General features: G+C 40.5%; 1 protein-coding gene across 9 annotated transcripts in view; it reads right to left on the minus strand.

The window, feature by feature from the left end:
- Positions 1 to 25,430, minus strand: part of DCLK2 (doublecortin like kinase 2) — a 174,669-nt gene that overhangs the window by 62,640 nt on the left and 86,599 nt on the right. For 5 of the 9 annotated variants that reach the window (XR_002346402.1, XM_021100647.1, XM_021100644.1 and 2 more), the window contains exons 3-6: positions 11,631 to 11,733; positions 7,548 to 7,649; positions 6,611 to 6,661; positions 1,676 to 1,770 (exon numbers count right to left, since the gene is read on the minus strand). Coding sequence is in view for 8 of the 9 variants with exons in the window: in XM_021100647.1 (XP_020956306.1) it covers positions 1,676 to 1,770; positions 6,611 to 6,661; positions 7,548 to 7,649; positions 11,631 to 11,733 (351 nt within the window). In the remaining variant the exon portion in view is untranslated. The remainder of the gene's footprint in view (positions 1 to 1,675; positions 1,771 to 6,610; positions 6,662 to 7,547; positions 7,650 to 11,630; positions 11,734 to 25,430) is intronic. The other 4 variants (XM_021100648.1, XM_021100646.1, XM_021100645.1 and 1 more) reach the window with 1 other exon arrangement.

Below are 25,430 nucleotides of genomic sequence, written 5' to 3' on the forward strand. Positions count from 1 at the left end.
CAGGACAGGACAAGCCCACCTGAGTGTCAGGTGAAGAGCAGAGCTCTGCAGGAAGGGGGGACCCACAGACCCAGTTCTCACCCTTCATTCACAAGGTGTGCTGGGGCTTTTACTTTTCATTTTACTAGTAAACATGTTTTTCAACATCCTTAGGGGAAAGGAAACCACTTGGACCATATATGAAATGTTGGGGCAACCAACATTCAAGAATGTATTCCTGACGAAGGTGCTTCCAATATTAGCCAAACGCTCCAAGAGAATGAAAGTTAATACATGCATACATCGTGGTGCTGTGTACACTTCCATTTTCTTTTTTCTTTTTTTTAGTGGCCAAACCCAAGGCATCTGGAATTTCCCAGGGCCGGGAGTCTAAGGAAGAGGAATTGCAGCTGTAGACCCATGCCACAGCCACAGCAACACCAGATCTGAGCTGCAACTGTGACTTAGTGGCAACGCCAGATCCTTAACCCACTGAACCAGGCCAGGGATAGAAGCCACGTCCCCACAGAGGCCTGAACCCACTGAGCCACAAGAGGAACTCCCAACCTCCATCTTCTTTTTTTTTCCCCCACTTCCACCTTTTTAAAGTATATTACCATACAGACAATTTGATTACTTTCCTAAAGAAAAGGGTCAATCTTTAAGAACAATCCTGTACTGCTATTTTATCAGGAAAATTCCATCTTATAAATTTAAATGATCAAGAGCTACTAAATCAAATGAAACTTGCTAAAATCCTGCGAATTTAGTTCTGCTCATCATTCTTCTCCTTCTCTAACAGATAAAATGCCTATTAAACCATTTAATCATATTAAGTTACTGTTTATATATATATATGTATTTTTTTTAATTTTATTTTTTTGCTGTTTCTTGGGCTGCTCCCGCGGCATATGGAGGTTCCCAGGCTAGGGGTCGAATAGGAGCTGTAGCCACCAGCCTAGGCCAGAGCCACAGCAACATGGGATCCGAGCCGCGTCTGCAACCTACACCGCAGCTCACGGCAACGCCAAATCGTTCAACCCACTGAGCAAGGCCAGGGCCCGAACCCACACTGAGCAAGGCCAGGGACCGAACCCACAACCTTATGGTTCCTAGTCGGATTCGTTAACCACTGCGCCACGACGGGAACTCCTACTATTTATATTTCTAGGAGGTCTTAGTCAAAACCAAAGATTTATTTCCAACATCTTCACCAAATGAACATATTTTTCTTGTGTTACTGATTTGTGTATATAAGTATTATGCTAGACTATCACTCTAGTTTAGACTTTCATAGAGTCAAATTATGTTAACAATATTAAAATCATGATTTAAGTGAGATTTTTAAAAAAGAATCATGGTGTCCTCCAAGGCCACTGCAAATCGTTTCGCTAATGACAGGAAAACTACCATTTATTTACTTAAAATCACATTACATTCAACTCTAACCATAACCTGATATATTCCCATTTAAGTGATGGGAACACTTCAGCTCAGAGGAGTTGACTGAGTTGGCCGAAATTATGAGGTGAAAAAGAACACAGGATTCAAAGGCAGGTCTTTCTGGCTCCAAATCCTAAACTTTTCCCTTTTTCTTGTGTTGTGACCCCCCCCAGACTCTGAACAAATTAACTACTAAAGTATGCAACTCACACTAACAAAATCACATAAATATGCTCCATAACCCATATCATACCTTTAATCCTCTAAAACTTCCTGGGCTAGTTGGAGATGAGCTGGAGGATTTTGTAGACTTGGGTGTGGAAAGCTGGCTGCTGGGAGTTCCGTTAACTGTCCATGAGACAACAAAGGAGACAGAGGTTATTAAAACCCAGAACTACCGGATTGTGTAAAGACACTAAGCACATGCACAGTAAAGCCCCAAGGGGGCTTTGATTCACGGAAAGCTCAAAGTGGATGGCAGATCAGCAAAAAGCAAAAATGATGGAGCTTACTGTATTACAGACAAATCATCAGACAAATAAGCAGTGAAGCTGGCATTATTTTCAATACCAAGTTTTCCAGCAGCGACATCAACAAATATATACAACATTATGGAGTTAGTGATATAACGAGAACTTGTCCATACACCCTGCCTGCCAGCTTGGGGAGGGAAATGGCTGTTGTATTTGTAATACATGAAGCTTGTCCTATAACCTCCAATATCGACTGTCTTAGTATCTACCGACCTGAATATCAGAGATGTTCCTGTGTCTCTCCCAAATCAATCCCACCATGATTTAAATAAAATTTCCAAGTATATGCTTAATAGAAAAAGAAAATTACTGCTCATTTTCCTACTTATCTGTTTGAAAGCCACAAAAGACACTTCAAATTTCTTTCTTTTTTTTTTTGTTACTTTTGGCTGCCCTGTGGCGTATGGAGTGTCCGGGCTAGGGATCAGACCTGGGCTACAGTCTTGACCTAAGCCACAGCTGCCCCAATGCTGGATCCCCAACCCACTATGCTGGGCTAGGGATCGAACCTGCTTCCCAGTAGCTCCCTAAACACCACTGATCCTGTTATGGCATCATGGGCAGGAGCTCGCAAATTTCATTTTACCTAGACTAGTTATTTCTAATTCCTTCCATTTTCTTGTCTTCTCAGCTAATTTCCATTATTTATCATATCTTGGTGGTTTTTTGGTATATCCTCCTCCAAACTTCTATATATTTCCCAGGTTGAACCCTTAATTTAGAGGAGAGTGGGGACATTGCTCTTTCAGAGAGAGGGTTAACCTGCAGATTTTATATTATACAATGCTAATCATACATCTCAGTATAACTTAGGCTTATTTCTAGTTGTATCATTGAGATCCATTTCTGCTGTAATTTCACAAAGCTTTTAGTTAACATCTAGTATTGGTATGTTTTTTTTCTCTTTTAAGGAGAATTTGTAACACCTTTTATCATTAATCTTCAATGCTTTCGCCCAAGTTGAGGAAAACTGCCATTCACCTCTACAGAAAGAAAAGCAGTAATTATAATGTATACATGTAAGGATAACCTGACCCCCTTGCTGTACAGTGGGAAAATAAAAAAATATATAAAAAAAAAAGAAAAGAAAAGCAAAATCCATTCCCTTCTCTCAAAATCTGTTTTTTTTGTTTTTTTTTTTTTTTTTTTTTAGGGTCATACCTGCACCATATGGAAGTTCCCAGGCTAGGGGTTGAATTGGAACTACAGCTGCCGGCTACAGCCACGTGGGATGCAAGCCGAGTCTGTGACCTACACCATAGCTCACAGCAATACTGGATTCTTGACCCACTGAGCAAGGCCAGGGATTGAACCTGCATCCTCATGGATACTAGTAGGGTTCATAACCCAATGAGCCACAAGGGTAACTCCCTTAAAATATTTTTAATACAAGGGAGCAGACAACTGTTCTTTTAAATGATGCTAAAAACTATAAAGATAAAAATGCAGAGATAAAGGTCCTGAATAGGTGGCTCAAAAAAGTAAGCACCAGTCTTTGAATGGAGACGGAAATCTGGATCAATAAATATTTATGATTAGATGATGCAGGCATGCTTGTTTATCGTGTTGTTCAATGTAAAAATTCAGTGAAGACGAAAATAAAAAATTCCAGTTATTTTTAAATCACCAAACTTTAATATTTCTAGTTCAAAGACACTCATTCATAAATAATTATCAGTTATCTAGATTTTCTTAACAAGTGTATAAGGGTATTTAGAGCACAACACAAGTAACTGTACCATTAATTAGAAACTTTTTTTGGGGGGTCTCCCCTGAGGCACATGTAAGTTCTGGAGTCAGGGATCAAACCCAAGTTGCAGTTGTGACCTACACACTTCAGCTTCATCAACAATGGATCCTTAACCCCTCTGCCAGGCCGAGGACCAAACCAGCAACGCCTCAGAGACAAGCCAGGTTATTTACCTACTGAACCACAGCGGGAACTTCAATTAAAAACTTTTAAGAATATTCAAAAGCCCTGAATATTTTTCAGTAAAGTTCTATTTTAACTAATGCTATTTCTTTCTTTTCCTTTTTCTTTCTTTCTTTCTTTCTTTTTTTTTTTTTTAGCTGCAGCAAGCAGCAGCTTGAGGTGGGATCTCAGTTCCCATACCAGGGATTGAACCTGGGCTGCAGCAGTGAAAGCACGGTGTCCTAACCACTAGGAACTCCCCAATGCTATTTCTTTTAAAATTCTCTTTAAAGGGAACTGATGGTAGGAATTCACATAAAATAGAGATTATAATGAGCAACGAACTAGTAAGCTCTCAATGAGCAGCTACTGAGTTTGGCTCCTTTGTTTTGTCATTCTATACAACAACCTGTTCAGGTCACCAGTTACTACTCACCAAATGCAGTTACCTTCACTGATATTCAGACACCACTTTGATATCAAAGATTTCCTTGGAGCAGGGATAGAAAAGGGACTAAAGAAGAAAAATTGATTCCTGCAAATGGCAGTCTCTGTTGCAGACTAATTTCCCTAAAAACACATGGTCTGCCTAAAAATAAACAAAAAAACTCACTGCCAAGGATTTAACTGGGGTCAGTAACTACATGCCCAGACTTACCTTCAAATAACGCCCATCCTAAAGAGACACTAAGCCATACACAGCTCTCTAAGTTTCTAAAAGCATTTGAAGAGTTCTAAATGATGCCTCTAGTAAGAAGTCCTTCACTTCGTTTATTTGCACATTTCTCCAGGCTCTGGGAGGGTAAGTGGGACCTGGAACAGGTTACACTGTGCCCTCTCCCCTGCCAAAACAGGAAGGGGGATGATGCCTGGTGCCTCTGAGATGCTCCCTCCTCCTCTCCATCACAACACCCTGGATCTTCTCTCCCCAAATACAGCTCTTTTTCACCCCTCCCCTCAAGGTAAGATAAGAAATTAACTTGAGGGCTTCCTTTTTGCTTGTATGTTTGTTTGCTCTGAACTCCTTTTTTCTTGGTGGACTATGAAAGAGTCACAAGCTTGAAACCTAAAGTGAGAATTTTTGGGTGTTGGGCTGGGGGGCCGAGCCTGTGGCATGCAGAATTTCTGGGGCCAAGGATCGAACCCACAGTACAGCAGTGACAACGCAGGATCCTTAACCCATGGAGCAAACAGGGAACTCCTAAAGTGAGAATTTTTAGGATTCAAATTAGGATAACTATTTACTGAATTTTGTTATCCAGATTGACTTCTATGTGTTTATTACACACCATGTATCTGTTTCAATAGAGTAGATTTTTTTTTGAGGAATTTAGTCAACCAGAAGGCTTACCTGATGGGAGTTTCAAGATTGAAAAAAGCACAATATGACCTCCCCATATTCCTATGGAACATTCTAAATGGTAACAGGTAGACCACAGCTAATGCAGTCTGTAAAAGCAAGTTATGCTTCTGGGTCCTTGGCTTTTAATAGTACAAAACTCTCCCCCCATTTTCCATAACTTCAGAATGGGCTGAACATACTTTTGAGTTCATATCTTTATAAAGAAGCCATTTGCACCTGAAATATGATTCACATCTCACAACTTGTACTTATAAGTTTAAGCTAAACTTTATTAACCCAAATTGGACTCTTGACAATTTAGGGTCCTGGAATGCAAAGATTTTCTTAGATCAATTTCTAAGCATTCCAAATTCCACTTAGAAGATTTGTACATTTATCAGACTAGGTTATGAAGTAGTTGGTCTGCAAGAAAAACATGCCTGTGAAATGTTTTTAGTTCAGTATGCTAATTTCCGTCTTCAGACCTCAGCAAGACAAAACAGGATTAATCCTAATACCTGACCCTTGAACCACACTCCCCACCTTTGTTTATTTTACTTATGTGATAAGCATCTGTAAACCTATCACTAAAGCAAAAGCTGAGAACAAAGTCTACATTTATCCTGTGGTAAACACGGGCGTATTTATGCAAATTTCACATTCTATTAGTGTTCCTGGCATCTGAGATACTTTATAGAAAGCATATTATGATTTGACATAAGCTTAACACCAGAGAGATGCTTTTGGTTAAAATATATTCATTCTGCCAATATTTTTAGAGAGAGAATGTTGGAATGGGGAAGAAGGGGAGAAGAGCATTACAATTGCTTCTAAGGTTACTTTTATATTACCAACAACGCTTAGCCGTTTTCTTTTTACAGATGCGCCCGAGGCATATGGAAGTTCCTGGGCTAGGGGTTGAAACTGAGCTGCAGCTGCCGGCCTACACCACAGCCATGGCAACACTGGATCTGAGCCACATCTGCAACCTCCACTACAGCCTCTGGTAAGCTGGATCCTTAACCCACTGAGCAAGGCTAGGGATTGCACCTGCATCCTCACAGAGATGACACTGGGTCCTTAACCTGCTGAGCCACACCAGGAACGCTGCCTGAGCCTTTTTCAATGATACACTACTTTCCGAAGTTCCTTAGCAGACACACCCCTTGAGCATGATGCCTCTTCCAGCACCCTGTACGGTGACTACACACGGACAGGCCGTGGGGCATCTGCTGAGGACAACGGCTCTCTTGAAACCCTGGAGGCACTCAATCCTGCACAGATGTCCACTGGTACAAGCCTGATACACTCATGGAAATGGAGCAAAAGGAAACAGAAAGGTGGCAGGAGACAAAAACAAAAACCCCGCAGAGCGACAAAGCCATCATAACCGTGGCTCACCTGGGGATTTGGCTGTCGCGTAGGCACTGGAGTAGTGGCCACCCCTCTTTACTGTACACATTCAGAATAGACAGAGGAGGAGACAGCAAGGAGAGTGGTTATTCAGCAAGTCTAAACGTGCGCACAAAAAGAAGGGTGAAACAACCCGACCCAAAGACAGCGGGTAGGTGCTAAAGAGGAAGCAGCAGAGAAGTAGAAAACCCCCCAGCATTTTATAGAGACTTCATAAAAAGGTTGCTGCTTAGACAGTCTGTATGGATACTACTTTCACACGTTCCAGATTTTCCACATGTAAAATCACGTCTTGTTCCACGATCCTTTCCGTAACGGGAAATGGTATGGGTAAAATTATTTATAATTACCATAAGCAAGCTGCACAGAATCAATACATCAAGATTTGGGGGATACTTTTTTAAAAAAGTCAAAAACTGTCAAAATTATGATAACTCTATAGGTTTAGGATCTGAAAGAAACTTGGAGGTTTGAGTCTGACGCTGAAATAAAGTGCTACTTTCCAGTAATAATTGTGGCTACTGCTAAACTGCTTGATAAAGGAAAAGCCTGGAGAAACTTATCAAGTAAATACAGATCTGGTAGGTGTGTATGTTTATATTTTAAGCCAATAAGAGCAGAAAATATCCACAATCACATAGCGCAGAATTCAAAGTGCAGCCTCCAGTGGTGGAAATGTGTTTGTAAACGTCAGAAGAGTCTAGATAAGATTGTTCTTGAGAAAATGTGTCAGAACTAAACACATTTCTTAGGACACTTATTATAACTTTGAGAATCAGACTTCAATTTGCTGATTTAAAAGTTCTCTGTATGTGGAACCTGGTTGTATACAAGGGTGGGAGGGACCTACAGATTCCCATGAAAGGAAACCTAGGGAGACTCGCCAGCTCCCTGCATGACTGCCCACTCCTTTCCCATTAACCACCTGAAGCTGGTGATTTGCTGCGTCGTGAAGGCCCAGGGCTCTTGGATCCAGAATACTTAACAGCTGAGGAGCGGGAATAAGATGACTTCAAGACACGGCACTCTGAAAAGAAAGGAAAGTGCGTTAAATAGATCTGCCTATCATTCCAACCAAAGGAAGATCACAGGAGTTCCCATCATGGCTCAGTGGTTAACGAACCCGATGAGTATCCATGAGGACTTGGGTTCAATCCCTGGCCTCGCTCAGTGGGTTAAGGATCCAGCGTTGCCATGAGCTGTGGTGTAGGTTGCAGATGCAGCTCAGACCTGGCATTGCTGTGGCTGTGGTGTAGGCTGGCAGCTATAGCTCGGATTTGACCCCTAGCCTAGGAACCTCCATATGCCATGGGTGTTTCGCTAAAAGAAAGAAAAAAGAAAAAGGAAGAAAGATCACATGTTAAGATACTTTACTGCCTGGAACCATTACCTGATCATCTTTCCTATTACTGTGAAACAACTTTAATATGCAAAGCAGCTGTCCAAAAAACACCCGTGAGGTTATCTTAAAATAGACTTTATACCTTGTGACTCACCTCATTGTTCCAGACGGTGTTCTTAATAAATATAGAAATCCTGATGTCCTAACTTGATTTACACACCCCCACAACCTCATCTGCAGAGGAGCAATACAGTTTTCTTTTCCTTTTTTTTTTTTTTTTTTTTTTTTTTCCTGTCTTTTTACGGGCACACCTGTGGTGTATGGACGTTCCCAGGCTAGGGGTCAAATCGGAGCTGCAGCTGCCGGCCTACACTACAGCCATGGCAATGCCAGATGGATCCTTAACCCACTTAGCAAGGCCAGGGATTGAACCAGCATCCTCATGGACACTATGTAGGGTTCTTAAACCGCTGAGCCACAAAGGGAACTTCTTTTCCTTTTTTTTCCCCAAGTCGGTAGCACTGATAGGTAAAGGCTACACCAAAGAGTTCTCTCCAACCGTTCAATAATCTTATTTTTTTTTTGTCTTTTTGTGATTTTTAGGGCCAAATCCGCAGCATATGGAAATTCTCAGGCTAGGGGTCCAATTGGAACTGAAGCCAACGGCCTACACCACAGCTCACAGCAACTTGGGATCCCCAACCCACTGAGCGAGGCCAGGAATCGAACCACTTCCCTGTGGAAGCTAGTAGGGTTCGCTAACCGCTGAGCCACGATGGGAACTCCTCAATAATCATATTTTGAAAGGGTATAGGAGTCTAATTTATGAACCCCTTTACTATCTTATTTTCCATCTGCCCAAATTATGAAGCATCAAAAACTAGCTTTAAACAAAAACTTTGGTCCTTCCATAAACTGCCAAATAAGTTATCATGTAGAGTACCAGAACTAATCACACAGTTAAAATAATCACTTCTAACTTGAATAATTAAGAGCATGGGTTTTGGAATCATTCAGATTTTGGACAAGTCATGGACTTGACTTTGGATCTTGGTTACGTCTGTTTTTTCCCCTCTGAAACTGGGATGAAAATAAATCTGCTTCAGAGGCTTCTTATAAGGATTAAATTAGATAGCATATTGTCTGTAATTCACATTAAAATACTTCAATTTGTACAGAAAGATTAAAATACAGGTTGGTTTTAATCTATACCCTGGGGCAATAAATTAACAAGTGAAATACGCTAATCAGGAAAATACACCCCAGGGGAGGCTAGTTAGCATATGAAGGACTCTAATCAAAACCCTATTCTGAAGGGGCTGTAGCAACCTCAGCTTAATTAGTGTGTGCGAGTGGATGTTAGAAAGTATCCCAATGTTGAAAGAAGAGGTGTGTGGATTTGTTGGAAGCTTCTTAAAGCCACTACCAGTCTTCTAAGAGCATGGTGTATAAATCTAAAGCCAATAACGAGAACTTCAGAACCACCCCCTAAGTTTAGGAAGCAGGGCGAGGCCTGCATCCAGCTCTTAAGGGTAGGTCTTGCTCTTTGTCTGAGACTAGGTTAGGTAAATTCTGTGGATTTTGAATGAATCTTAAATTCAAGATATTATCAGAATCGTAAAAGGACAAAGTTAGAACTCTGCAAGATTACAACACGACTAACAGATATATATTTTTTTAATGTACTTGTGGCGAAATTAGATCTGAGACCTGCTTCCATTGTAAAATTTTATGACCTGACGGTAGCGATATAACAGTAACATTAACAGCAGTAGCAACAGCACATACTGTGTAATGGGCACCCTTCCAACTGCTTTACACAAATTAATTCATTTCATCCTCATGAACTCTTACGAAAAGCCCGTTATTTAAAAAAAATTTTTTTTGTCTTTTCTAAGGCCACACCTGCGGCATATGGAGTTTCCCAGGTTAGGGGTCTAATCGGAGCTATAGCTGCCAGCCTACACCACAGCCACGGCAACACGGGATCCGAGCCGTGTCTGCGATCTATACCACAGCTCACGGCAACGCCGGATCCTTAACCCACTGAGCAAGGCCAGGGATCGAACCGCAACCTCATGGTTCCTAGTCAGGTTCGTTAACCACTGAGCCATGACAGGAACTCCAAAAGCCCACTATTATTATCCCCAGTTTGCAGAAGGTTAAGTAGTTAGGGGGACGAAGTCAGTCAGGCACCTCTAATTATTGGAGTTCATCAGTAAACAAAACAACGAAAAACTAGGAATGGTTCAAATAGCTTAGGTAAATTTACAATGCACATGTAAAGCATGGACTGCAAGACCTGGTACATGCAGAGTTAGGCTGTTGTTCTTTGTCATCCAAATTAACTTCACCCCCTAGATTACTGAGCTTCAGTGTCTCAACTTTCAAAATGACTAATACGGACATCAAAGAAATATTATGACATGATATTAAGCTAAAATAAAAAAAGGTGCAAAATACAGGTCAGACATCAATGCACATTTTTCAGTCAACCCATGAGAAGAGGGGAGAGTATCAGCATAGATGACATCAGCAGTTCTTCTAGGACTTTCTGGTGGTATTACTAATCTAAAGTTGGGCCAGTGCAGCAGAGTATAAGACAGTACAGAAACACTTGAAGAAAGTTGGCAGCAGTGAAAAAAACAAAATAGAAAAACAAGACTAGATAAATGAGCCCCAAGCATTGGGCAAAGCAGGTAAATTACCCTTTGGTAACTGACTTAGTGGGCAACAGTAAAGAATTACATGAGCAAGTTTGGTACCACAGAATTTATCCTCTTGAATTCCTAAAAGTCTGTGGATCACTGTTTTCATCTGATGTTTCTCTAATTCTGGATTGTCAGAATCATTACAACTGGAAGGGGCTTTACCACAGGTCTAGTATTTGAAGAGCCAGGTTTCCTCCTCCATGAAATTAAAGAATGGGACTGCATTTCTAACTTCTCTCTTCCCGATAAAATGTTATATCTGTATGATATTATCTAATTTAAAGATGAAGGTGCCTTCACTATCAACTAAAATAACCACTAATACTGTAATAGGTTCACATGAATTCCAAACAGCAGAGTAGAGCAATATTCCCCAAATCAATAACCTTTGAAATCAATGAGATTACTCTTAATTAGCTGAAAACTCCATTTTTTTTGGGGGGGGGCAAATTAAGAGAAAGGGACTTTCTTATCCCATCAGTGAAAATAGCTTTATTTTTTCTGCATATACAAACAATGCATGTTTTTGTTTTTAAAAAGTTGCAAAAAAGCATTGTGGTAAAAAAGATACCCAAGACAATCACTATTAACAACTTACTATCCTTTTATGTATCTCTTTATGGAATGGAAAATGTATCATGAACTGTTTCGGGTTCAACACAATCCATATATTTAAGGTGGCATAGCCAGGCACCATTCGGGAACAAGGTAGGAAATCCACTTCTGAGGCAAAACAAAGCAGTAAAAAGAGATGGAATGAACTTGCTAAAAAATGAAAATTACATAAATACTTGAATTATGGCTTTTTTTTTTTTTGCAACTAGGTACATACTTCATTAACTCACAAAGAGTCCTCTCAATGCCATCTTCAACACCCCAAACCACTTCACTCACAGCAAGTGACAATTCTAATCCTCCACTTCAGGGTTACAAAGATGGTCAATGAATGTCTTACCACTGTGATCCAGGACAAAGTCATCTTGGGCATAACGGAATTTTTCAGGTCCACATGCAATAAAAACATCGTCATCACCAAAAAAGTCTTGCAGACAAGTAACCTAAAAAAAAAAAAAAATCATGTTCAAGAAATAAATTAGAAACATGAGAAGTGAAATAAGAGTCAACAAGCCTCAGCCATAACACCGAGTCAGAATGAAAAACTCTTTTAATAGCACACGTTTTCAAACATTTCACTCTTTGCAAAGCGTGTCCACACACTGTCTCCTGACCTCAGAACAACAAAACGAGGGGGTTGTAGCTGACATCGATATTCCTGCTTAATACACGTCTACCGGATGAACTGAGGCGTGGTATGGAGCTGCTCCTATTGGAATTGAGTTCTCAGGCCCAGAAAGCGGGTCACAGATGCCATCGCCACTGCCACCTCCTCCACCGTCACTTATGTCTGGGACGTACAGAGTTTAGCCATCGTTTAATCTCTCTGAAATGTCTCTCTGCCTTCTCTATGTATTAATCCTCACAGTGGCCATGAGGTTGATACCATTACCACTCCATTACCACAAAGGAAAAAAGCAGATTTAAATTGTACAACTTGGCCCCGACAGGTAAGGAACAGGAGCATAGGAACTCAGACACAGTCCCTCCACTTCCACGTCTTTGCTTTAAACACCACAATGTTCCACTCACGTGGGATTCCAGAGTTCATCTTTCTACTTTTATAGTTTTTCCAACATCCTACCTTGTTTTACAGGTGTTTATTTCTCTCAAATATCCAACTTATTTATTTTTTACACCCATATACCTAATAAATGGCTCTTAAATGGAAATGAATCCAACTTTACTTCCTTGGCCAAATAAAACAGATATATCTACCAAAGTTTAATCCATTTTCGAAAAAGGAATTTTTCATTTGTTTTTGTAATCAATGTAGCATGAAAAAAAACCCCTGAATTTTCTAAACTATACCTATATGTCTCTGTTTGAAAAGTCCATTATTTTTAGTTGATTTTATTACAATAAAATATTTCATCTGATACTAAATGAGTGGGTATTTGACTAGAACAAATGCCCAAGTAAATAATTAAGTTGCCTATTAGGTGGAGTAAAAGTATTTCTCAAGTCTAGGGAATATAATAGATCAAAAAGGTGGTTTAATCCCCCTCCCCCTGCAATTCTTAGTTCTTCCTAATCAATTGTTTAATGGTTTCACCTGTCAATATAAGTTCAGCTTTCCAAACACAGTTTGCATAAAATGTTTGCATTGATTTAACTCAGCTTCTAGTCATTAAACACATATTTGGTTAGTTTACCATATTATATAATTGGCAAAGAGGTTCAGATTTACCTCAAATGAGTCAGCACTACTCTCAAGAACTGATGTGTCATGTAAATAAATGATATGCGGAGATAAACATGTATTTTGACATGCTCTTTTATTAAGATACACTCAGGACACTGACATATCTCATAAAATACTAAACTCCTGTTTCCACTCATTCAACCAATTTGTATTGAGAACTTATGTGCCAGGCACCATGCTCGGTGCTATAGAGACATCAGTAAAGGAGAGAAATCTTTGCCTTCATGAAGCAAGTGTGAGTTGATGCATACAGTGCACAAGTGGGAGCTCCCACTGTGGCACAACTGGATCTGTGGCATCTTGGAAACACTGGGACTCAGGTTCAATCCCCAGCCCGGCACAGTGGGTTGCGGATCTGGCATTGCTGCGGCTGCAGCTTAGGCTGTGACTGTGGCTCAGATCTGACCCCTGGACTGGGAGCTCCATATGCCTCGGGGTGGCCAAAAAATGCGTAAGTGAATCTATGCAGTGTCAAAAGGTGCTAAGTGCCACAGAGAAAGATAGCAAGGACAGGGAGAGTGGATGTGGGCATCAGTACTATAATACTGAATAGTTTCACTGCAAAGGTGACATGTGAACAAAATAATAAGAGAGGTAAGGGAGAAGCTGCATGAATATCGGGTCAGGGGGTGTTCCAGGAGAGAGAACAGAATATGCACAAGCCTTGGCAAGTCCACAGGAAAAGGTCGCTGGAAAGGACACTCAGCTGGGAAGAATCATTGGAGGAGAAGAGGTCAGCAAGGTAAGGGAGGCAAGCAGGTTGTGTGGGGCCTTGACAGCACTGGTCAGGACTGTGGCTTTCCTCTGGGTGAGACGGGGAACCTGGGCAGGCTTCAGGGCAGAGCCCTGCCATCACACAACTTTTATGTCACAGGATCACACTGTGATCTGACTAAACCATAAAGTGGCAAGAATAGACAGCAGTGTCATTGGAGGCAATGAGAGTGGCCTGGCCAGGATGGTCTCACTGCCCCTTGGACATCGGGACATGAGAGAAGAACATGATGGCTCAGGGTTTTTGGCTTGAGCCACTACAAGGATGGGCTTGCCATCAACTCCAATGGAAGAGCACAAGGTGATGGCAAGGCTGGGGGTGGAGAGGATGCTCATGAATTCAGATTTGGAACAGGAACAGTCAAATGCCTATTAAACATCCAGGTGGAGGTGCTGGGTGGCAAGTTGGATATAAACGAATCTGAATTTCATGGAAGAGATCTGGCCTGGAGATGTAAATTTGGAACTCACCAGCATATGAATGGTATTTAATACATTGAGATCAATTAGGGAAATGAAAGAACAGAGGGATGAGGTCTAAGGCCTGAGTTCCAAAACACAGCAACTTTACAAGGTCAGGGAGAAGAAGCAAAATCGGCAAAGAAGCTCGAAAGGGAACAGCCAATGAGGGAAGAAGAAAAGTGAGCATTTATGGCTTGCTAGAAACCAAGCTAAGAAAGTGCTTCAAAAAATAAAATAAAATAAAAACAGAGCTCCCGTTGTGGCACAGCAGAAACAAATCTGAATACTATCCATGAGGATTTGGGTTCAATCCCAGGCCTTGCCCAGTGAGTTAAGGATCCTGAGTTGCCATGAGCTGTGCTTTAGGTCACAGATGCAGCTGGGATCTGGTGTTGCTGTGGTGTAGGTTGGCAGCTATAGCTCCAATTTGACCCCTAGCCTGGGACGTTCCATACGTCATGGATGTGGCCCGAAAAAGAAAGAAAGAAAGACAGACAGACAGACAGACAGATAGACAGACAGACAGACGGAGGGAGGGAGGGAGGGAAAAGTGTTTCCAGGAGGAGGGAGCACTCAGCTGGGTCAGTGTTACCCACAAGCCACTTAAGGTGAAGACTGAGAAGTGACTATAGGAGTTCCTGTCGTGGCGCTGCGGAAACAAATCTGACTAGGAACCATGAGGTTTTGGGTTTGATCCCTAACCTCATTCAGTGGGTTAAGGATCCTGCATTGCTGTAGCTCTGATTGGACCCCTAGCCTGGGAACCTCCATATGCCGTGGGTGCGGCCCTAAAAAGACCAAAAAAAAAAAAAAAAAAAAAAAAAAGTGACTACAGACTTGAACAACATGGAGATTCCTGGGATCTTGAAGATCAGAAGTAGTCTTGGTGCAGTGGTTGAAGAGAAAGTCTAACTGTGGCACCTTTAACAGAGGACAGGAGAAGAATTGGAGACCCTGAGTACAGACAGCTTTTTCAAGGAGTTTTGACTGGAAAAGTGGGGCAGAGGACTAGGAAGGTGGCAGAAGAAGGGAGTCTGTGGTTAAAAGAGAGCTCGCTTTCAAGCAGAGAGAAATAACCGAAGTTACTATGCTGTTGAAATGATCTAGTGGGACAAAAATGGTGATGCAAAAAAGGGAGTTGCTGGCACTGCATCCCTTTGAGAGCCAACAGGATCAGCTTGCAGGTAAAAGGGCTCCACTTGAATGAGCCTACAGTCAGACAATAAAGGGAGCCAGGTGGGAGCTGCTAGGTGGGGACAGGCCCTGGGGAGCTGGTGAATTGCTTCCCACTTCACTGAAAAAACTGAGGCAAAGTCATCAGCTCCAAGTGAGGCAGGGGGAGGAGCTACTGCAGATTTGAGGAGGAAAAAAAGTGTGAAATTGCAATCTGTGATTGCGGGCAGAATGCATGGGGAGGAAAATAAGATGTGCCTGCAGGCGTCCCACAGCCTGCATGATAAACATTCGTGGCTGTAAAAGTAGGAAGCAGCTATCCAGCCTATACAGTGTTTTAGAAAAATCAAAACCTTTTAAGCTAGCATTGTTACTACTTCATGGGGTTGCACCTGACCAGTCAATAGAAGAAAATTGATAGGAACACAGATGGTACCAAGAAAAAAAAAAAAAAAAAAAAAAAAAAACCACCAACCAGACGTGCTGATAATGAGCAAATAAGAAATGAATGGGAACTTCTCTCCCTCTGCTATTGCTGATTTAAAATGCAAGTGTCTGTTCATATTTTTCACAACACAGACATGGACTGCTGTGCCCTTGCCATTACTATGTTTAAACTGTAACCTTACGACACACTAGAAACAGAAGCCCAAGAGGCAGAGATGCAAGTTGATGTGTATGATTAAAGGTGAAGCAAAACCAAAAACACAGAAGGGAAATGAGCAGATTTCAGTTCTGTTTTTGCTTTCATTGTACAGGATTTTCGCTTACAGGATTATTTAAAATATGGTATCAGCCCAGGAAGCACCGGCTCAGCAAGAGTGTTTGCTGGAAGCAGAGGACCACCCTGCTGAGCCTGCCTCCTCCCTCTAATACAGTAGAACCTTGGGGAAGATACTTAACCTTTCTGAGGCTTGGTTTCTCTGTTTACAAAATGGGCAAGAAAGCAGTTTCATTTTCTCTTTAGGGACTAAACATGATAGCGTGTAAAAGGAGCTGGTACATATTATTCCTTCATTTGCATTCATTCATGGCCTCGAATATTTTTTTAAATTTAGCTTAATGGATAGTTTTTTCTATAAGTATAAACAAAATAATAAAAGCATGCTTTCCTACAAATTCAATAAATTAGATAATTTCCCAGAAAAAAAAATCACTGACAACTTGGAAACCTTCCACTGACAGCCCTCACTTGTGGAAAATTAGTGCCCCCCAAATAAAGATATCTTAAGCTCCCTGAAATTCTGTACAAAAATGTGATTCATGTAATACAAATACATACATATATATATATATATATATATGTTTATATGCATATATTAAAGAATGTCTCAGGTTAACAAACCCAACTAGTATCTGTGAAGACACAGGTTTGACTCCCTGGCCTTGCTCAGTGGGTTAAGGATCTGTTATTACTGTGAGCTGTGGTGTAGGTTGCAGATGTGGTTCAGATCTAGCTTTGATGTGTAAAGACTGGGAAATTCCATATGCCAAAGGTGTGGCCATAAAAAGCAAAAAAAAAAAAAGTTTCTACCAACAGTTCCCTAGAATAATTACAAATGAAAAAAGATTTGACTTAAATGTAATATATCAAAGCAAACATTGGTTTATATCTATATATGTAAACAATACCTATAAGTGTCAACATTTTTTTTGTCTTTTTGCCATTTCTTGGGCCACACCCATGGCATATGGAGGTTCCCAGGCTAGGGGTCTAATCGGAGCTGTAGCCTTCAGCCTACTCCAGGGCCACTGCAACGCGGAATCCGAGCCACTTCTGCAACCTACACCACAGCTCACGGCAACGCCAGATCCTTAACCCATGGAGCAAGGCCAGGGATCCAACCCGCAACCTCATGGTTCCTAATTTGATTCGCTAACCATTGAGCCACGACAGGAACTCCCTAAGTGTCAACATTTTAAGATACTGTAGATAAACACAGAATTGTATGCAGACCAATCTAATCTTATGCTGAAATTATATTTGTGTCATACTAGGCCTCCATTACCTGCCCTGCTTAAATTTCACAAGCCTATGGGAATGCATATTTAATTGTTCCTCATAATGCCCCAAACTCAGTTGATACTTTTCAAAGTGAAATAGCTGATAAAATGCCCAGGGTCTGATGGAAGCTAAAATAATTCTCTCTCACCAACAGAAGCCACATTAAATCACTACTGTACACTCATTCAAATATTAATCAAATGCCTGCCACATACCAGGTATAAACAAAAGACAAGAAGCATACAGTCTAGTGGTAGAGATGAACAAGAAGAGGAGTAATTACCACTCAGAACGTTACAATAGGAGAATGCTGTAACAGAAGAACGCCCTGGCTGGTACAGGAATGAAGGAGCCCAAAGAAAAAATAACATGATGAAAAACATCTGGGAGTTCCTGTCGTGGCGAAGTGGTTGACGAATCCGACTAGGAACCATGAAGTTGCGGGTTCGGTCCCTGGCCTTGCTCAGTGGGTTAAGGATCCGGCGTTGCCCTGAGCTGTGGTGTAGGTTGAAGAAGTGGCTCGGATCCTGCGTTGCTGTGGCCCTGGCGTAGGCCAGTGGCTACAGCTCCAATCAGACCCCTAGCCTAGGAACCTCCATATGCCGTGGGAGCGGTCCTAGCAAAGGCAAAAAGACAAAAAAAAAAAAAAAAAAAAAAAAGAAAAAGAAAAAGAAAGAAAAACATCTGATTTTTTTAATTCAAATATTCAATAATTTTAGAATATTCCATACATTTGGACACTTAGATAATTCTATTTTGGGGGCTTTTTAAAAAAACATTTAAAGAACATTTCTTGTTCTTTAATGCTGGTGATCTGTTCCTTTTGTCATACATTTTTAAAACTGGCATTTAACATTGAGTTACGGGCCATGTCACTAGGTCTGACTCAGAATAAAAATGCTATCAATACCACAAATAATGTCTCAAAAGTCATTCTTAACAAGGGTGAGGAAAAAGCATATCTGTTTAGAAGACCTCTTTGGTTTGCTTCTGAAGTCTTTCTTCAATGCAAGAAGCTCTTCATGAATAATGGGTGTTATGCGGCTTATGAAAGCAAAATGAACACAGACAAACCAAAGTAATACTTCTGCTAAGGTACAAAATTAAAGCCATCAGCAGGATCTAATGGGGAAACATCCAACTGAGAAATAATGCATCTACAGGAGCATGTCTGTGTTTTCCAAATGAATGCGAGTCACTTAAAAACAGTAATTTTTCTACCCTTTAGTGGACAGATTAATTAGGTCAGGGTGAAATGGTGACAGCCATAATTTCAGTGCTAGTGCTTAACAGATTGCCACAGCCACTTTTTTGTTGTTTTCTTTCCCTATTTGGTTTCTGTTGAAGGATACAGAAACACATACAAAGGCTTGAAGTCTGATGAAAATACTATGCATGAACAAAGAGCATAATAAGCTCTTTCCTCCAAAGAAAAAAAGGGGGAGTGCACAGAGATGTCATCGCCCCTGGACACTCGCATTCTGAGCCAGAGAAGGTCTCCGTTTCCTGACCCCTTAGCACTCTGGGAATCTTGTATTTCTGATCCTTTTCATAATTACAGATGAGTTAGTGGTAAAGCAGGTTGGATTTCTCTAAGATCACTTCCTACTCCAATGATCTATAGTCTAAAGATTTTAGTTTCTGAGAAAAGCTTGTTTATATTCTAGGACACTGCTGTCAGAAAAGTTGGGCACATTTTTTCTGAGAGAGAGAAGAAAAGGAACACTATGAGAAGTGGGTAGATAGCAATGTCCATTTGGGATTTCTTTCCGCTCAAGTTTCAGCTTCGTATGTTCCCAAAGAAATCATCGTCAACAAAATCTCCACGCCCTTTAAATCCAGGTGTTATCTTCATACTCCATAATTTGCCCAACAGAGATGTTATCCTTAAGGCAATTGCCTGGTCCTCTCTCCAGTGTGATTTCTGCACATGTAGAAGCATTGCCTTGGTCATCCCTAGAATTCTAGCACCATATATAGCACCTAGCATGTAGGATTTGTTCAACAAGTATTTGTTGAATTAAAGAAACATCCTGGGTCCCTTCCTTCCACATGGCCCTTCCTAGAGGCTCCATCTCACATTCCTTCCATTAATTCCCATCAACCCGTTACCAGGTAGGGTAGTCCTTGTTCTCAGATTTATGATGTTTTCTATGCCAAGATAATCTATAAGCTCTTTGACCACATATGTCAAACCCTATGGCTCCCTATAGGAGGTAGTCGGCAAATATCTGGTGATCAAATGTTGGCTCTAAACACCTTAAAATGCTCCTCTTAGATTATGCATGCTCTTTTAGGGATTAAATCTCATCATTATTCCAGGTGATGTGAGAAAAATTCCTTATAAAATCTACCACTACAACCATTTGGCAGAGGAGATTTAAAGCAGGGCAATTTGGAACAAAGCCTGCCATTTGGTGCCATTCAAAGACTCGAAGTTCTCTTAAATAAGGGTCTCTTGAGACACTTCCCAAGCATATTTTTATTGAAAATCTCGGAGACCTGATAAAAATGCACAAGAAACATCACAGGATCTCAGTGAGAGACAAGCTCAAACTAAATTTATCTAAATAGAGTCAGGGTCAAAATCTTAGCATCTTTGAAATGTCTCCCTTTTGGAACAAGGATCTCTCTTTATCAAATAAATAATGGCATAGTGGATATCAGAAATAAAAAATACATGCTGGAATTTATGGATGTTCTTTGGTTTTAACTGTGTTTGTGTGTACATATAAAAGAAAAGAGCAAGAGGGAGAGAACAAAAGTTCACATCTCCTGTTGAAATCAAATGCTTTCACTACCAGAGTTCGGCTTTAAAAGGTGGCCTCCACTGAAGACTAGCTAAGCAATAACTTTTTATTTTTTTCCTATCTTGCTTCCAAAGAGGATCTGAAGGAGCGCGAGGAGGGAAAAAAGCTCAGGAAACGGATTATACTTAGGACTGAAATTATTATATAGGCCTTTAATGGAATTATGTTGACATCCTTGCTTTTGCCTTTCCCAAGAAATGCTCACATTACAAGTCATAAATTGCCAAAAGAGAACTGCATTTAATTTTGAACCCCCCAGACTATGCTACCATATGTAATTTTTCTATCATGTAAACAAACAGAAATGTAAGTTTTTTTATGATGTAAAAAAATTGAAGCAATTTTAGTATACAATAAAGGATAACCTAGTAACTGCTTGAGCCATTATCTTCCCGTTTCTACTGTGAGCAGAGGACAATTAAAAAAAAAAAAAAACAAAAACCACCTGAATAGATATTTGAAAGCTATAAATTCAGCAGACTGACTTCACCATAACTAACATTCTCCCAAATACACACACCACCACCCCCTTTTTTTTTTTTTAACCAGTTCTTTCTCTGGAATGCAAGTTCTGCTTAAAATGAACAGGGAAATCATATCCAAACAAAGAAATAAGTCACTTGGTTCCTCCAAAATGCCAGAACAACATCCAGAAAGAATTCTCAGTATTTAGTCAGCAAGCAGGGGCTCGGATTCTCCCATTTCTTCCCCCCCTACTCCAGAATACAATCAGCAGAAATAGCCAGCTTTGTTCCCAGGAAAATGTTGGCTGGCCTACAGTCAGGGAAGGACTGCTTTCTAGAGCAAAAAAGAATGCTACTTAGAATAGCAATGTTTTTTCAGCTTCCTGTAAAACCATTCAGCCCAGCACTCATCAACCCTGTGGCTGCCATGGAAACAGAACTGAAGCTAAAAGATGACAGAACTTACAGTAAAGGGCTTCTCAGTGGTATTTGCAGGCAACTCCCTCCGTTTAGTTTGCTTTCGTTATAAAATACTGGACCTAACTTTCCTTTTCCCATTGTGGCCTGCCCGTAATAGAGAAAATTCACCAGTCAAGACTAATCACAGAATCCTGAGGCCAAACATTTGGTTTCAGGAAATACCTCTAATAATAGGATGCAAAGACCTTGAAAAATTCACAGATAGTAGCTACCAAATGTATACTGGTTGGAGAGATAATGATTACTCTTCCTATAAAGGAGATAATTTCTTTTTTTTTTTTTAAAGGAGATACTTTCTAAGCTGATCCTCTGATAGCCCCCACTGAGGGCCCCAGTTTTATTTCTTGAAGGAAATAAAGTTTCAAACCTTATTCCAGAGCTTTCTACCAAGGGAGAGAGGCTAGAGCAAAATTTCAGTTTATTTATTTATTTTTTGCTTTTCTTTTTTTGGCCTCACCCACAGCATGCAGAAGTTTCAAGGCCATGGCTAGAACCCACACCACAGCAGCGATCCAAACTCAGCCGTGATAGCGCCAACAACTCCTGGAGCAAAATTTCAGAATTCAGTAAGGCAGTCAGAGGAAATCTGTTACGTCAACTCTCCTGAGTTTTCCTCTAATTCTGAAGTGGGAGTGAAATGTTTTTAAGCAGATGTGACTAAGATTCCCTAAGATTCGGACATCTTCCAATAAGAAACAAGTAACGAAATCATTAAGTGCTACAGAAGAGGCCATTGAGACCCAAAATAAAGGTGACACTTTTCTAATCCAAATTTTTCTGTTTTCAACAGAAAGGGAAAGGGAACGAAATGAGCAGGGCACACCCAGCTACACAGCATCCACCACCATCTCATTTACACATCGGTTTCACTGAACCTCCAAAACAACCAGGTGATGTGGACATGGTTTTTCCTATTTTACACAAAAAGAAATGAAGGCTCAGAGAGGTGAAGGAACTTGCTCAAGGTCACACAGCCAGTGAGGGAGGAGCTGAGATAAGAACTCTGCCTGTCTGACTCAGAGTTTACCCTTTGTACTAGACCACGCGGTCTCCCTAAAGAAGAAAACTGTGTGATTGACAATCTATGAAAACGGCATAAGCAAGCTTAGTGAGATAAGTCATAGACATTTTTACATTTGTCTAAAACCCAAATATCCAGGCCATTTTTCTAGGTCATGCTTTTATGAAGTATATGAATGGCAAGTATGTAAGTGTACATCTAGGATTTTCTTTTTTTAAAGGATCAGCTTCTGAGTTAAGTAATGCCATGAGGTCAGGACAAGTTCAGGCCAACCTCCTAGACTTGAGGGAATTGTGGACAGCTTCTGAAACTGATGTGAAACAAATTGGCTAACTTTTACTAAAAACAAATTACAAGCACAAGGGGGAATCATATGGTTTTAGAATAGGACTCTATTTTCTGCCAGACTGGAGATTCTAAGAGTATAAATATGTATTAATAAATATGGTGACCTTTAAGATTTTTACATAAAGGCAAAACTTGCTGCACTTTCCAGAAATTCATTCTCTGCATACAAAGATCCATCATCAAACTAGTCTACTCTTTTGGCTAGGGTTTAGCACATGATAAATAAGCACATCCAGGCAGTAAGACTAAGGAATCAAGACTAAGAGAACTGTTGGTGAAAGGGGGATGGAAAAACATGGTCAGTTAATTCTATGCTTGTTCTGGAAAACACTAACCCACAGCACTACCAGAACAAACACCGTTACAGGCTCTAATGTACTAGGACTATTTCAGTTTGTAGGAAAATCATCCCTACTTTTTTTTTTTTTTTTTCCATTTTTGGCTGCCCCATGGCACATGGAGTCCCAAGACCAGGGATCAGATCTGAGCCACAGTCATGACCTAAGCTGCAGCTACTGCAATGCTAGATCCTTAACCCACTGTGCGGGCCAGGGATCAAACCTGCGTCCCTGTGCTCCCAAGATGCCACCAATCCCGTTATGCCACAGTGGGAACTTCAGTCATCCCTATTTTTAAAAAAAGAATCATGTCTGTCTTTAATGTTTCTTTCATCTTAATACAATTATTTTCCTCCTCCCTAGTCATCATGGTCTGAACTTCCTGCATCCAAAGGACCACTCCATCTACTCTTCTCGCAGCCCCCTTGGCTCACTTCTAATTTGCTGCATTTAACATGCAGGAGAGACATTTCAGGTTCTGGAAACTTAAATGTAAAACAAGAGTAAACTGGGTGAAGGTTAGAAGCTTTGACTGGAAGGAAAGAAGAAAACCTTTAGTGCCCAAATGTCACATCATCTAATGATGAAGTTCCTCTTGTGTATTTTTGACTTTTGAGCTGTGGTCTAGCCCAGTGAGCAGCTTAGATTTGAGTCCACAATAAGTGGGGACGTCTTCTGTGCTGCAGAAACTCTAAGATTTTTATTTCCATGGTTGCATCTATTTTCACCATGACAAGGAATCAAAATTTTCGTTTTCAAACCAACATCATTCTTACATAAAAAGAAATGAGAAAAAAAATTTTTCCAACACAGTCTTCTTAGCAGATGAAGGTCTCACTTTTACAGCCAAAGAAATCCTCTGAATAAGTGACATGCCTGTGGCTATTTGGAAATGGAAAGCATGCCATCCGTTTGAATTATTTATGGCAACACTTTTAAAACGAAAGTGATATTGGCTGAGGCAAATACCACAATTAGATTTTCCTGTTGAAAAGGCACCTGTTCCTGAAACACAGCCAAAACTTGTTACACTAACATGTACATAACTTAATCTAGCAAATTGCTAGATCAAGTCCTCTATTTAGGAGGACTTAAAGCAAGATACTCAGCAGTTAGATTCATCAGTTTATCAAAAATTCAGGAGTTCCCTTCGTGGCTCAGCGGTTAACAAACCCAACTAGAATTCATGAGGACACGGTTTGACCCCTGGCCTTGCTCAGTGGGTTAAGGATCTGGTGTTGCTGTGAGCTATGGTGTAGGTTGCAGACATGGCTCGGATTGAATGTTCCTATGTCTGTGGTGTAGGCCATCAGCTACAGCTCGGATTCGACCCCTAGCCTGGAACTTCCATATATTGCAGGTACAGTCCTAAAAAGCGAGGGAAAAAAAAAAAAAAAGCAAAAGCAAATGCCCACAGAAGAGCTACATCTATTGACTGTGCATTTGAGCCTGTCTTCTTCCATTTATGGGAAACTTTAGAATGAAGGTAAAAAAATTTTTTTTGTTGTTGTTTCATTTTAAGGTAATTTAACATATTTAGGACCGAAGAGCATAGCAGATAATGCCTAGCCCCCAGAGTTAACAAACACTATTTTGCCATGTTTGCCCCAGATGCCTTTAATATATGGAACTAAAACATAAGCTAAAATCTGTTTTGTTCCTGGTGCCAAACCCCATTTCCTCTCCCTCTTGCCTGACTTCTTCCTCCAAGACCCTAGGAAAATACTATCAAATACTTAGGCTGGGTCCTTCCAAGTCATGTTTTTAGACCTTGTATTATAGACAACCAGGAATACTGTCTGGTATGTTGTAAGAATTTTATATAGTAAAGCACACTAAATATATCATCCTGCCATTTGCTTTTTTCGCTCAGTATTGATTTTGAAACCTAGCCAGGTCTTGGTTTTTCTAATTAACCCTTTCCCCTTTTTAACTCATGGATTCATTCCTAAAATTTGTTTTTGAAAGATTCTCATTGTACCATTTAACACTATGACCCTTGACTGCAAAGATTAAATTCTATACAGACCCTCAGTACTTCCAAAATCTTTCAAATAAATGCTTCTTTTCTCAGAAGGTTCATTTTAGTTTATACATTATAACCCATATAGTGACTAGGTTCTCAGATGGAAGAAAGCACGTGTGAATCAGTTCCTTCTCTGCTCACCGTCTTCACCTCCCATTAGGAGAAAGGAATATGCAGCAAATGCTTGCCATTTAGATCTAGAGATTTAGGCATAACTATTATTCCCAGAACAGGGTTTCTTGACCCCAAGAAGTTTAAACTCTGGAAAAAAGAATTTTTAAATGACTAACACTTAAAAATGAGCTCTATCTAAGCTTTCAGAATAAAATCTGCAAGACGACTTAAAATCCCGAATTCATAGGAATAGTTCCTTGCAAAAGACAAAGAAGAAAAAACAAAATCCTATGTCAGATTTATTGTACACTGTAACACAAGACGGGTTTTAAAGGCACAGGAAACTTCTGTTTCACAGGGAATGCATAAAAGGAAGCCCTCCCTGAAGAATTCCATCAGCTGGGAAGTACAGATGAACTG

The sequence above is a fragment of the Sus scrofa genome, chromosome 8 (genome assembly GCF_000003025.6).
Source record: "Sus scrofa isolate TJ Tabasco breed Duroc chromosome 8, Sscrofa11.1, whole genome shotgun sequence".
Classification (NCBI taxonomy): domain Eukaryota; kingdom Metazoa; phylum Chordata; class Mammalia; order Artiodactyla; family Suidae; genus Sus; species Sus scrofa.